This window comes from Sinocyclocheilus grahami, unplaced genomic scaffold, assembly GCF_001515645.1.
Source record: "Sinocyclocheilus grahami isolate Dianchi unplaced genomic scaffold, SAMN03320097.WGS_v1.1 scaffold225.1, whole genome shotgun sequence".
Classification (NCBI taxonomy): Eukaryota; Metazoa; Chordata; class Actinopteri; order Cypriniformes; family Cyprinidae; genus Sinocyclocheilus; species Sinocyclocheilus grahami.
The window spans coordinates 8891-23832 of NW_015505404.1; the positions used below are offsets into that span (position 1 = coordinate 8891).

The 14942-nt window shown below is 36.2% G+C and overlaps 1 protein-coding gene across 2 annotated transcripts in view; it reads right to left on the bottom strand.

Moving 5' to 3' along the window:
* Positions 1–681: 681 nt before the first annotated feature.
* The window catches only part of LOC107596912 (guanine nucleotide-binding protein G(o) subunit alpha-like), a 32903-nt gene continuing 18642 nt past the window's right edge, over positions 682–14942 (bottom strand). Inside the window, exons 3-4 of one of the 2 annotated variants that reach the window (XM_016287765.1) lie at positions 2261–2402; positions 682–706 (exon numbers count right to left, since the gene is read on the bottom strand). In XM_016287765.1, the coding sequence (XP_016143251.1) occupies positions 689–706; positions 2261–2402 (160 nt within the window). In that variant the 3' untranslated portion in view covers positions 682–688. Of the gene's footprint in view, positions 707–1641; positions 1729–2260; positions 2403–14942 lie in introns of those variants that run through there. The other variant, XM_016287763.1, reaches the window with a different exon arrangement.

Consider the following 14942-nt stretch of genomic DNA (forward strand, 5'->3'; position numbering starts at 1 on the left):
GTTTTGTTTTTATGAAAAAATCTTGATAACATAAGTGGATCTCAGAGAACAGTACAAAATAAAAAACAAAGGCAGTTCATGACCCCTTTAAGTCAAAATTATGCATTATGCCAAATTGAGGCCCTTTGCCCCCCAAAAAAGTCTGATTCCATGTAGGCCCAGCAGTCACATTCAAAAACATTATGCTACTGCTATCTATAACCTCTCTTATTAGGTACATAGATCTGATGCCCTTCAATGCCGGCTTCCTGAGATGTAACTCAACCTGGAAATGAAGACGTGTTCTATTTCTCACAATAGAAAATATCTCAATCGATGGCTGCTAGATATTTCAGATGACTGTTCCCCTCCATACTGATAGATTTGGTTTGATTAAAATTAAACATTGCTTCCTGCTGAAGGTCAATGAGTTCACTGACACTGACATTACAGTGAGAGAGATTTTGAGAAAGGGCACAGTGGGATTATGAGTCTTATTGTCACTGATGGAACACATTAGCAGAGAAAACCTGAAGCTTCCCATCAGCACCCAGTGTTATTACAGATCACTTGATATGTAGAGTATTTATGCATTTTAACTTAAAACACAGCAGTGTCCATCTGTGAAGGATGTAGGCTGTCAAACATACACAACTGTTAGCCAATCATTGCAGTGGGCGTTTACTTCCGAGTCTAGAATCCGCCACGCCTATTCCAACAGAGCGTTCTGATGAGAGGGTCAAAACAATGACAGAAAACAGCCTATTACTTCTAAATTAATGTTTTTTTTTTTATGAAAAAATCTTGATAACATAAGTGGATCTCAGAGAACAGTACAAAATAAAAAACAAAGGCAGTTCATGACCCCTTTAAGTCAAAATTATGCATTATGCCAAATTGAGGCCCTTTGCCCCCAAAAAAAGTCTGATTCCATGTAGGCCCAGCAGTCACATTCAAAAACATTATGCTACTGCTATCTATAACCTCTCTTATTAGGTACATAGATCTGATGCCCTTCAATGCCGGCTTCCTGAGATGTAACTCAACCTGGAAATGAAGACGTGTTCTATTTCTCACAATAGAAAATATCTCAATCGATGGCTGCTAGATATTTCAGATGACTGTTCCCCTCCATACTGATAGATTTGGTTTGATTAAAATTAAACATTGCTTCCTGCTGAAGGTCAATGAGTTCACTGACACTGACATTACAGTGAGAGAGATTTTGAGAAAGGGCACAGTGGGATTATGAGTCTTATTGTCACTGATGGAACACATTAGCAGAGAAAACCTGAAGCTTCCCATCAGCACCCAGCCATTTTACTTATGTATTAGACGGGGAAATTATATGTGCTGTGGCTGCAATCGATCAACATTTACCACATCTGGTTCTGTTTCTCTTTAGATTAGATTACTGGTTGAATCTTTAATGCACAAGACTTTAGTAGAAGGCATTGTTATTAAAGGAATTTTCCAGGTTCGGTATAAGTTAATATCAATTGAGGCTTGTGGTAAAATGTTTATTACAAGAAAAATTTATTTTTACACTGATGCACTTACAGGTGGAAGAGAATGGGGCTATTCTGTAAACATTAAAATGCTTAATGTTTCAACAGTATAGCCAAAGGTATAAACAATATGTATATAATTGTAGTGTGCAAAAAAATTTTTTAATTATTAACCTTTTTTATGTAAAGCTATATCCAGTTTTACAACTTCATTGCCATTTGTCATCCCAACACAATAAACCTGAAAAGAACCATAAAAAACGAACACCTCACATAATACAACAAATTTTAACAGAATAATTGTTATATGATATTATTTATTCATTATGCATTAATTATTTTTAAATTCCTGACCCAGTTATAAAATAGTACTCAAATGGTATTAATAGCATTGCCTCACCTTATCCTTTCATTTTTTTAAGAAAATGAAAGGAGGAGCTTATCTTGTACTGAACCTGGAACATTTCTATAAATAGTGTGACTCTTTAGAAAAATGTATTCTTATTGAGTACAATTCATTACAGATCATAATTGCAGCCACAGGAACTGTGAAGCTAAAACTACATGTCACCGTCATTGACCCTTGTTATCTGATTCTCCTGAATCATCTTACACAGAAACAGTATATATTTGTCTTGCATATACTGTATAAAGTAAAGAGAAATTACAGCTGATCTCAAGTGTTACAATTACCACCCATAAGGTTATAATCACAATGGGAATGTCACTCCTTAATAAGTATTTCAGCTTATCAGGGTTTGTGCTGTACTCACTTTACGCTCCTTGTCTCCGTACTCCAGCCCCAGTGTGTCCATGGCACGCACGATAGCAGCCAGAGACTGGATGGTGTTGCTGAAGACCACTGGCTTGTACTGCTTCACATCATCACCAGAGAAACCGTCCTCGTGGATAATCCTACACACACACCAGAGGATATGTTAGAGAGCATGTAGTTCATGTGTGTCTGGAGCACATTCCCCCTGGCTGGAGGAACCAAACTCCAGTAAACAGACAGGAACTATGTCCCATTTCACTGAAATGTTCAGTTCTTCTTAAGATCACAACCACACATTTCTAGACTGACAGTCTCCAGGCCCAACTATGGTGATAATACAAAAGCATAGGAAGGATGGAGAAGATGATTGGAGAGTGAAGGGAGACAGCAAACACAGTGATGTTCAAACATACAGATACAGACAGTGATGCAATATGTCTGTTATCTGTGTCTCATGGCTTCAAGGACTGCTCAGCCCCCGTGCTGCTCCCCGATAAATTTATTTAAAGCTTGCTTTATTTATTAAGGCTTTATTTGCTTGCTTTATTTATGTATTAATATATGCATAGTTGCCAAAGCCAGTGAGTGAGATTTAGATGTAACATGATCTATATCAGCGACACTCAACACCCTGTCAAATACAATGATACCTTATGACCTTCCTTTAATGTAAGATTAAATTAAATCAGACTAGTTTTCATTTATTTTAATCTTGTTCAAATCAAACATATTATCATGTTCGTCACACATTCTTAGTGAAATAAAATAAATAAATACAAATAATAATAATAATAATAATATTGAGCGAACTGCCTACTGCTTCTCAGCAAACTCCTCTGAGAAATCTAATCCTGAAATCTAATTACTATTTTTTCACAATGCTATTTATTTTGCTCTGCTTCACTGAATACCATAACTAAAGAACAATAACTAAGTTAACAAAATTTCTGGTTAAAATTACAGTTGGTCATTCAAATATTGCTGGCATCACATATGACATAAAATTAAAATGAATTTACACAAACACACACACACACATGCTAATTTGTACAGCTATCTTTGAGGGACCTGCCTTAGACTTAAATTGTTTTTTTGTTTTTTTTACTGACCTAATGATATTTTCTATCCACACACATAAATTTACTACTACAATAGGTTTCTCAACCTTCTGCAACACTCACTTTTAAGAAAAGAAACACTCCCATTTTAGTAACTACAGACACGCTTATTAAATCCAGTACATTGACAGTAATTGATTTGACCTGATGTGTCAGTAAGTCAAAAAAAAGTGTTTTACCATTTTTTTAAGGCTGCCAGCACATTATGTAAATTATACGAAAAAGAAATCAAGGACCTTTAAAGTCTGGATGACACATGCATTCTCGTGATAAATACTTCAGATTCGAATTGTCAGTAAGATGCTATCGCTGAGACTTACAGTCAAATTAAAACCTCACAACATTTTCTAAAACTTTTTAATTAGATTACATTCACAACTACGCATGTCAAAAGCCACATGCTGAGTGGCTTCTAAATGTCAAATGATAAATAGAAGTGAAGAATGACTAATAATTCCACTAGTTGTATTTATGCAAAAAGTAAAAGTTATATCAAATTGCTAAATTTGTTGTAGACAGAATAACCAAATAGCTCAGGTCTCTCAGGGATGTAGGCATTTTATCTTCATTTTGTGCTATTGAGAAATCAGTGGAAGTGCCTTTTTGTGATGAGGAGGGTGTTTTAATCATCGCATTCAGTGAATTACAGTAGTAAGTGCAGCTGTATCATCCAGCATTGCGTTGGACTGCAGAGTGTTCTTTCTAGATAGCCAGCTATGTCTTTGTCCTCCTGATTCATAAGTTATATTGTACATTGTTGTGGTTTTTACTGTTTCTTATTCTGTGTTTTATCCCTCACTCATGCTTACATTCAATATTCAAACATTATTACCCATTATCTACAATAAAATGGTGTTATTTCTGCTATAGACGGCATGCCCGACTTTGATCTGGGGAAAGTAGAGCATTCAGAACAACGAGGGACGGGTTTCTCACAGAGCATATGACCCTGCTGGAGCCAAACCACAAAGGGGGGCCCCAGTGGCACTTGGTCCTTCTGTGGCCAAAACCCCTAATTCAATTGATTTAGCTGAAATTAGGTTTGGACATCTGTCTGTTCTACAATACTGAAAGATGGCAAGGCATTTTTAGATCATGAGGCTTTGACCTCCTTTGTGAGTAATATACACGCAAACACACACATTTATATGCATTTCCTTAATGCATAGTAGCATTGTCTGGCCTGAAAGCTAAAGCCAGTGAATTATCACATCAGCGCTCGGCTGGTCTTGGTTAACGGTGTTAGTGTGGCATGAGAAAAGCCTGGCATTATGCAGACCCAGACATCACACTGGTTTATTAGACTGGTGCCAGGGAGAGGTGTGATGAAGCATGTGTTTGGGGATAATATTTTTACCACTTGGTGCACACACACGTGTACACACAAACTCAGGTGGCCTGAAGGCTACTACATGCCTATCATTAGCTCACTATTGCACTTAGTTCAACCAAAACCACTCTTAACCACCCTAACCCTAAAACACCCTATAACCCTATTGCACCCTAAAAAACAAAACAAAAAACACATATATATTAAAGGGGTGGTTGATTGCGATTTCACTTTTTTAACGTTAGTTAGTGTGTAATGTTGCTGTTTGAGCATAAACAATATCTGCAAAGTTACGAAGCTGAAAATTCAATGCAAATGGAGATATCGTCTTTTAAAATTCTGGCAGTTTAATGCCTACAAAAACGGCTCGTAGGGACTACAACAAGTTACTTCCCGGGTTCGTGACGTAACAAACCCAGATAAACCCCGCCCTCAGTAAATGGCAGCAAAGGGGGCGAGGCCATGCTGCACTGCTGTAGAGAAGAGGAAGAGAAAACTAGAGGTGCACGTAAAAATCTATTAATATATGAATCGCAATTCTGTCTTCGAACGATTATAATGGACTCACAAGTTTCAAAATCAATGTTCTAAAGCAGCGGTTCTTAATACTGTTCCTCGCATTCCCCTGCTCTGCACACGCTCTGCATCTCTCTCTCTCTCTCTCTCTCTCTCTCTCTCTCTCAACAACAAACAAAAAACATTGGCCTACCTTTAAAAGCCGTGCTTGCACAGGTTATGCACGATCCTCTTCAATAATATCCACTGCTTCTCAATCGGGCTCAAACTGATAAGCAACAACAGGAGCACATGCCGCTGAGGAGAGGGGCGGGACGATTAGACGTGCACTAGAGGCGGTTTAGCCAATCACAACACACTGGGCTAGCTAACCAATCAGAGCCCATCGCCTATTTCTAAGGGCGGGGCTTCATAAAAGCAGGAAATTGATCAGCACGTCTCAGAGAAGAGACAGAGCGGTGTGGAATAAATGTAAATTATGTGAATAAATAATGCGGTTTTTTTTTTAAACTACGCATTAACATGTTAGACTGCACCCCATAAACACAATCAAGCCTAGAAAGAAAGCACTGAACCACTCCTTTAAAATTTGTAAATAAATAATTATCGGAGAATGCTTTACAAGAAAATGTTTTTGTACTTCAAAATTTCACGTTTAATTCAGTTTTACTTGGATTTTTTGTAATTGTTTCACCAATTTTCTTTCAGTGTAATGTGAGCTTAAAGTTTTAAAGCAATTAATAATTCATTTAAACTAAAATAACAGTTATTACCATAAACTTTTTTTTTAGTTTACACAATCTTGAATGCTTAATTTGGTGCCTCTAAATACAAAGTGTTTAACATTTAGTTCTAGTTTCTTTGTTATTTTATACAAATAAAATTTAAGAAAGATTTCGTTTTATTTCAAGTTTTATTTATGTCATTCTGGTGGTAAAATACAAAAATAATCATGAGATTGAATAATTAATTCCTTCAAATGCTCTATAAAAAGTTCTAGAATGTACTGAAATATTATTCTATTAAAACCAATAAAAATTTAATTCTAAAAATTACTCTTATGTAAACCATCTCATCTGGGATGATTTATATATCAGAAATAAATCAGCAGTTAAGAGTTTTCTCCCTATCATTATCATATTTTTTTTATAAATGTACTGATAAATGAGAGCACAGCTAACGGGTTGTTTGAACACAAACACCTGTGCTGCTTTTCTTCTGATCGGTCTTCAGGAATCAGGTTAAACATTCACTTTGGCAGCACTCTAAATGTTTCCTTATGTGTAAAATGTCTTTATATATTTCTTATGCTTATGAGCAATTCAAGCTTCTTATCCAACAACAGCTGGTGCTAGCAAACCAATGAAAACAGTTTGATGATGGGATTACATGGCCATTCCCAGAATCTCTCTCTCTCTCGGTGTGTTTGTCTGTCACTCTCACTCTTTCACATTTCTCAGATGACCACTCAATAATTCAGCTGATAAAAATAACAACTGTTTAGGGTCTTTTGAAAGTCGCAATATAAATAAGGACATCGGTTTTTGATTCCCGCAGGAGGATGGAAACATTGATCTGTTTCAAATGTGAGACACTGAAAGTAGACTAACTCAGAGGGCTCCTATTCCAGTCGACCTGGCAAAGACCAAGGGCTTGACAGACACACACACACTGCACACAGTCTTAGTCACAGATGTGCAGATCAGGATACTGTCCTGAGGCCAAATAGGTTCCCACAACTGTGGGCTAGAATTAAGTCTCCTGTGTAAATGTTTTAATAGTTGCACTGACTAGCCATTTAGTTCTACCACTAGTCTATTTTTTTGGCCCTTCGACTATTTATGGATTAAATTACTTCAGCCAGGAATCCTTCATATGGACTTCACATACAAAATTGTTGCAAACCTCCCTGAAACTTAAGTCACAAGTGAATGGGGCAAGACTGTTTTAGCACTGACATGACAATGCAGCCAGCATGAATCTGGCAATAGAGATATGTGCGCTTTCGTCCCACCTTTGTGATTCTCTGTGAACACAGTGCTGGACTTGCCAGAAACAATAAAGGCTGCTGATGGTGCACAGCATATGGAGAGTTATTTACATGAGGAGAATACGGACACGTCAACTAGCTGACTATTTTTCTGGATAGCTATAGTCGACGAGTGAAAAAAGATGTTCTGCAAACCCTAGTATGTTTACATGTCTGTGCTCAGTTCTAAACCTGAATTTATGGTCAGAAACAGACACTGGGCTCTAATGTAAACGGAACAATGAATACTTCCTGATCAGAATATATGCACATATAGATAGTTAAATATATCTCTAAATCACTTCCTCGTGGGTGTGTTTATTATATATACAAAACATAAAAAAGAAAAAAACGTGACTCAGTTTAAGACTTTTATACTTATAAAATAGAGGTCATCAAACTATACAGAGCCAGGCCCCAATAGAGTTGTGTAACACTATTACATTATATAATGCTTAAATGATCATAAATGTATTTTATTCAGTGAGCATGCATCAGTGTTAATATCGTCAACGAAGATGACGACGAAAAATATTTGTTAACGAACATTTTTTTTGAGACCAAGACGAGACGTTGACTAGCTAAAACTAATATCTGATGATAAAACTATGATGAAATTTATGCCACATCTTCGTTAAGACGAGACGGGACTATAATGTTATTTGAGGACTACCGGACATTCAAAATACATCCTATAGGCTACTGTATTGTCCTTCAAAATGTGTGTCCCTGTCATTGGATTGCAATCGGATAAAGGGCGTTTGCATATCTAGTCTCAGTATGGAGGCCGCAGTGGATGGATAGTAGGGTTGGGCCGATAGACGATGCCATCGTCCATCGCCGATGTTTCACTGTAAACATCGTCTGATGCCAATTGGATAGGCTATCAAAATGCGAACTAGCGATCTGAAACAATAGCCTCAGCACCCGAAAGGGTAGGGATAAGGTGACCAGACGTCCCATTTTCCCCGGGAGTCACAATTCGTTGTCGATTAACTTAAAGTTAGTGAAAGCGGGATAGGCAGAATCGCGCTGATAGAAGTGCTCTCTCGCGCGCACGCTCCACTTCTTCAGTTCTCGTATACAGTGCGCGATCAGTTCTCAGTGCTCAAATACACACACAGCAGTCCAAATGTCTATTGTGTAGAGTATATCACGTAAATACAGTTGGTTATGGATTAAGTCAACGTAAATAGGTGGGTGAAAACTGAACGTGTGTCAGTATTACATGCATGCCTTCATGAACAACTAAATTTTTTTAAAGTTTCTCCCTTTTCACTACTGTTAAAGGGATAGTTCACTGAAAAATTTAAATTGTCATCATTTATTCAAGTTTTTCCTAATTAAATCCTTGATTCAAATTTCTCATAATTTATTTGGTCTAAAGAGAGAAGAATTAAAAATGTTGGTAACTGAAGTTTGACTAAAAGTAATGACTAAAAGTTGACAAAAATGCAATGACTTTTTGTCGACTAAAACTATGAAAGACTCAAATGACTAAAATGTGACTAAGACTATTAAGCGTTTTCGTCTCAAGATAAAGACTAAGACTAAATCAAAAATGCCTGTCAAAATTAACACTGGAATGCATTCAACTGATCAAAATTGATAGTAAAGACTTTTACTTTGTAATAAAAATCTGTTTCAAATAAATGCTCTCCTTTTGAGTTTTATCTTCATCAAAGGATTCTGAAAAAAGATCTACTATGGTTTCCACAAAAATATTTAACAGTTTTCAACATTCATTTATTTTTTAAAGTTATATTTATGAGCTTTTTATGCCTTTATTGTAAGATGACAGTGGAGAGCTGGCAGGAAAGCATTGGGTGGAGTGAGGGGAGTGGAATCGGCAAAGGACCTCGAAGCAAGAATCAAACTCGGGTCGCCGTGGGCGCAGTTGTGCTAGGCTATATGTAGACGCACTAACCACAAGGCTATCGATGTTTGCAACATTTATAATAAGAAATGTTACTTGAGCACCAAATCAGAATGATTTCTAAAGGATCACGTTACACTGGAGTCTTGGTGAACATAAGAGACTTCTTTCAAAAAATAATTTTGAATAGTATAGATCATAATGCAACTATGTAATTTAAAAATGCTTGTTAACTTTTTTCATGTGTTAAGAGTTGACTTGACACATACATAAAAGGTAAGTTATATAAAAGTCTGCAAATTATAAAAAATATTTCTGTTGCAATTGCAACAAAGAACTGTATATCTTTGTCTTTTCCAAATAGGTAATATCATAATACTAGCTTAAATTATGAAAGAAAGCTTATGCTAATGTGCAGCAAAAATCACCAGAAAAGCTCACAAACATTCACACACAGTCACTCTCTTAGTCTATGAGAACACTGCCAAACTAAGTTCTAACAGCTTCAAGGATCAAGCTTCAGAACCCACGTGAGAAAGAGGATGATGAAGAGTTGTTACGCCAAAGAGACAAGACCAGGGGTATCTTTAGAAAGTTTGTGTGAGGTTAACACTCATTTTCATCTTCTCCTCTCCTCTGATAGGGGCTGATCTCTGGAAGCCAGCATGTGGGCGGAGGAGAGACATCATTACAGCAACCCTTCATTCAGATGAACTTATTATAGAACAGCTCATTAAAGAGGAGAGAGAACAGAGTGAGAGAAAGGATCATCTCAGATTTGAAAACTTATGGCATTCATGCATGAAGACTCTAATTTCTCACATCTCGAGGCTGTCTGTAAGGTGTGCGTTTGTGTGTGTCCTCTAGAGGTGAAGGATCTGGCCAATACAAGCTCCTGCTGAGGTTATTACACAATCACACCAACTGTGCTCGGTGACCTGTAATTTGGTTTGAGTGCACTCAAACTTATTCACACAAAGGGACAAATCATCATGACATTCACCAACATAAAAGGCATGTGCAGTACAACGGATAGTGTAGCGATTTTGAGGATTAGTTCAAAATTCTGTCATCATTTACTCAGCCTCCTGTTGTTTCGAACCTTTATAACTGTCATTCCAAACTCATATGAATTTCTTGCTTCCGTGCATCACAAATCAGAAAAATGTCCAAGTTCCCCTTTTCCATATTATCAAAGTGAATGGGGAGTGGGGACTGTTAAGCTTAAAAAACAAAAATGCACTATGAACGTACTCTATACAGCTTGTGCACTATATTTTAGTTTTACTGTAGTTTTTGTAAGAAACTGGCTGTAATGTTTGTTAAGTATTTGGTTAATTTTAAATAAAATCAAAATTAAATATATTTAAAATCATTTTCAGTAATTGAAACAAAATTATTATTGAAATAAAATAAAATATAAATATAAAAAAACTTACAAAGATTAGTATATGTTGCTCTAGCAAATACAGACAATAAATATGTTTAATTTGAAGCACAGACTAAAAATCAATAAATCAATAAAGCAGGAAATATGTAAAATATAGAAATGATAGTATATATCGAAATCAAAAATAAAATGGAAAAAAAATCACATTTAAAATGACTAAATTGATAAAATTATTACATTTTGTAACACAATTAATAAATCAGAAACTAAAATTTAAATGAAATTAAAACATATCCAAATAAAAGCTAATTCAATCAATTAATAAAAACTATAGTAGTACATAAATGGTACTAAAATATACTGAAATTGGTCAATTACATTTTATATCTATAGTGGACAGGAAGATTTTCAGTTACTTAAATTTTAGTCTGTTCCTCATATTGTATGGCTTCAGAACACTTGGAATATAGTGCACAAAACAGACACCATCCTCTTTCACTGTATAGAAAAGAGTAGTAATAGAAGAGAGAGTAATAAAGTCACTTTATTTGCATTACATAGAAGAAAGCAATATGGGTTTGGAACTACGATATTTTTTTTGACTAAACTAACACTTTAACTTGTAAGTTTTTTTGCTGTCCTAATGGATCTAGAATGGTAGAAGAATGCCAATACAAAAAGGTGTCAGCTGAGCTCAGTACGCAGCGTTTGATACACCGTGATAGACAGGACTAAGTGAACATTCTCCTCCTGACCTTTCATTTGGAACTCAGTTTATCAGATCAGTGAGGTTAAGAGAAGACGGTTCTAATATATAGACGAGCTAAAGAGCAGCTCTCTGATCTAAATGGCTACATGGGTTTATTTTGAAGCAGTGAGGTGGAATATGATTTAAAGGATCTCAAGAGTGCACACTGTGATGGAAATATTTTATGTAATAGCCTCAGAAGGAGTCAAAAGGGTATGTTCAACATAGAATATTCAGAAAAGTGCAAACTAAGAATGCTCAGATCAAAGGCTATGTCCATATGATTAAATAATCTATACTTACCCAAAAAGTGCTTAAAACAGTAGAACTAACAGTCATCCTTCATTACTGTGCGATACATTTAAAAGAAATGTTTTTTAATTTTATAGTTTATATTTATATATAAATAAATGTTCTTGTTTTCATTAATGTATTTTACAACAATACAAAGAGCAATGTGTAACATTTTACCAGATTTAGTCCTACACTTATTCACTTTTATTTGTTCCCTAAATAATGTTATTTCACTAAATGTTTAGATTTTATACAATTGTGCACTCATGATTTTTTAGAATAACTTTTGCTGCTAAATTATCCACTAACCTAGTTTATAATAGTATTTTTGTCATAGATTATGATTATATATTTTTTCTAGGGATGCTCCGATCGATCGGCATCGGCCGATAATTACATTTTATGACTCGATCGGTACTCACTAACTTGGCCGATCTCACGAACCGATCGCAATTGGATGACGTCAATGCGTGACAACGTACATGCGTGGGGACGTAAATGATTTGGCACTGCAGTCATATCATCTGGAAATGCTATGACGTTTCGAGAAACAATAAAAAATTTGTATGTTTTGCATGATGATATGATGAATGGATGGTTCATCTTTAACAGCAGATTCAGTGACGTTAGAGCTGATCTGCGCCTCACGGCACACGTCTGCGGGGCATTACGGCTCCACGGGAACCGGAGCTGATCGCGGCCGCTCTAGTCAGTGCTCGTGTTTATCAGCCAGCCTCAGCACGTTTCTGAAGCAGCTCTCTGCGCTGCTTGGATAAAAATAGTCTTTTGTGAGGTGTCACAGCATGGAGGATGGAACAAACCCTCGTCGGAGCCGTAAGGGATAACGGTAACATAATACGCTGATCGTGGGTTGCTCTTAAATTAACTTTTATTTATAAAAAAAAATAACTTCTTCGGCCATATTAGCCTACTCAATAGCATTAACACAGGCTATACTCCTTTCCAACTTTATCTGAAATGTCACCGTTTCTGTCACTGCAACTTCCCATATCAGGCGAACGAACACACACAAAATCGTCTGCCTCATGAAAAAAAATTTATTTAAAAAAAATGTAGTTAATATTTGCATTATTTATGATTTATTTTATCCACCCGTGACCCACCCGCAAATAATCAGAATGCATGTTTTATTACCCGACCCACAGATAATCCGCAGCACCTGTGGATATAGGAAAAGCAAAATAAGTTTGCTGCCGAAATCAGACGGACTTACTGAAAATGCAAATTAATTCTCTGCCAGCAGGAGGTTCTTTAAAGCGGGAGAAACAGAGGTTTCCCCGGTAATGGCTGTACACAAAGCAGCGCTGAGCTCACAAACGCTGCTTTATCAGGCATATAACATGCAAGATGAAATGAAAATGACATCGACATCTTTCTAAAGACATTCTTCCTTCAGAAATACAGTGATATAAAAACGTTTTGATTTTTAAACGTGCAGTACGTGCTCATGTTTATTCAACGAAGCCTTTTGGAAAATCCGTCAGTTTTGATAATGTGGCGAGCGCTAGGCCTGTCGCGATAATTAAATAACCGTCTAATCGTGATTATTTGATCTAACCGTGGTTGTTTCAGACAACCGTGATTATTGTGCTTTTTATACGAGACAAGGGGGAGTCATACACCAAAAGAAACAGAAGAGCACCAGTTTGCTTTTCATGCACTGTATAGCCTATACAGGGCTCCAGACTCATTCTTCCCACTCGTCGCTCTTTTGCAACTAACTATCTCAGCTGGTCGCACGAGCACATGATTTGGTCCCAGTATTTATTTATTTCTTTCTTTCTTTATTGCGCTACAACATGGGATTATTCAATGCATGCTGATGAACTTTTATCATAGTTTATAGTTATATGGAAATGAAAGTGGTTAACATTCAACCCGTTCTTTATCATCAGTAGTATTATTTGTGATTTGAATTTTGTGACTGGGAGTTTCTCTTTTGCTGTGCTCTTAAGCTGCGGCCTTTGGATAATTTTACTTTCGAATTCGCGATCTTGTTGTCACTGTTTTGCTTAAATACATCTACACACATTTAATTTTTTTAAGACTAAAACAAAAGATGGATTCATTGTTATTCTTAATTAAAAAGCACAACAACAATAAATCAGTAAGATACAATGACAAACTAGCTTACAAAACATTTAACAAAAACGAATAAGATGAGGCATGGCACATACCACATGCTGTATTATATAGCCTACCGACTAATAAATTACAGAACGTTTAGCAAACACTGAGAAATCAAATAAATAAATAAAATAGATCCTCCATAGCATAATGTGAGGTAAACAGCAAAGATAAGTTTATCAAAAATGAAAACAAAAAGAAAAGTAAAACTAACGGTGATAGTGCTTGCATGCCCCCCCCCCCCACCCCACAAGAATACCAGCATGTTCACCTTCTCTGGTTTAAGAAGCGGTCTTTTACTTGACTTTCGCTTGAAAACCATCCATCGTTACTTCAATATGCGTGTCGTTTTTGCTGCGCGCACCTTCGCGCTCGTATTTGCTTTCAGTTTCGTTTGCCGTTTGATGTTTCTCATATGCAACAGAAATTGGAGTGCTTATGAGCTGACCAACGCAGTGGTCACGCCAGTGTGACTGCACACAAAATTGTGTCACACAGGCAGAAAAAATGTTCGCAGTCTGGAGCTCTGCTATATCATCTGAAGCCATTCCATATCTTAATGTGAGGGACAGAATTTAGGTTTACAGAAACTCATCTTCTTTCTGCTGCAGCACACTCATTCTCCGCTCAGCATTCAAACAGCACGTCACGTTCAGTTATGACAGTCAGCATAAAACTCTCTCTCAATCTTATATTCATGAATGTACTTTGTAAGAATACAAATAGCCTAGTTAACAGAATAAACATGTTTAAATTGTAAACTGTTCACCAAAGATTTTTTTTCAAGATATTGTTTTTGCTGCTAAATTATACAGTTAGTTAGTTTAATTTCATAGCTTATATATTTTTATTCAAATGTAGTTTTTCTCTGTAATGAAGAAGTGAGCATTTAGTGGATTGCGTTTAACAAAGGGGTTAAAAGAGTGACCATTAGTTCCACAAACACAGTATTGATATTCTGTAGTGGTGTAGAAAATAAGTAGCGCTGGTGTTGGATCGGTATTGGCCAATTCTTAGGAATACTTCTTCCAAGTATTAATAAACACTTGGAATACTCTATGTAATCTTACACTGCAAAATAATAACTCAAAAAGATTAAAAGATAACATCATAATTATTTACTGAACCCTTAAATTAATCAATTATATAATGAAAGCCATAAAAACTGACAATTAATCGTGATAATCGGCATGATCGTCATAATCGCCAAAGCCCTAAAACAGACAATTAA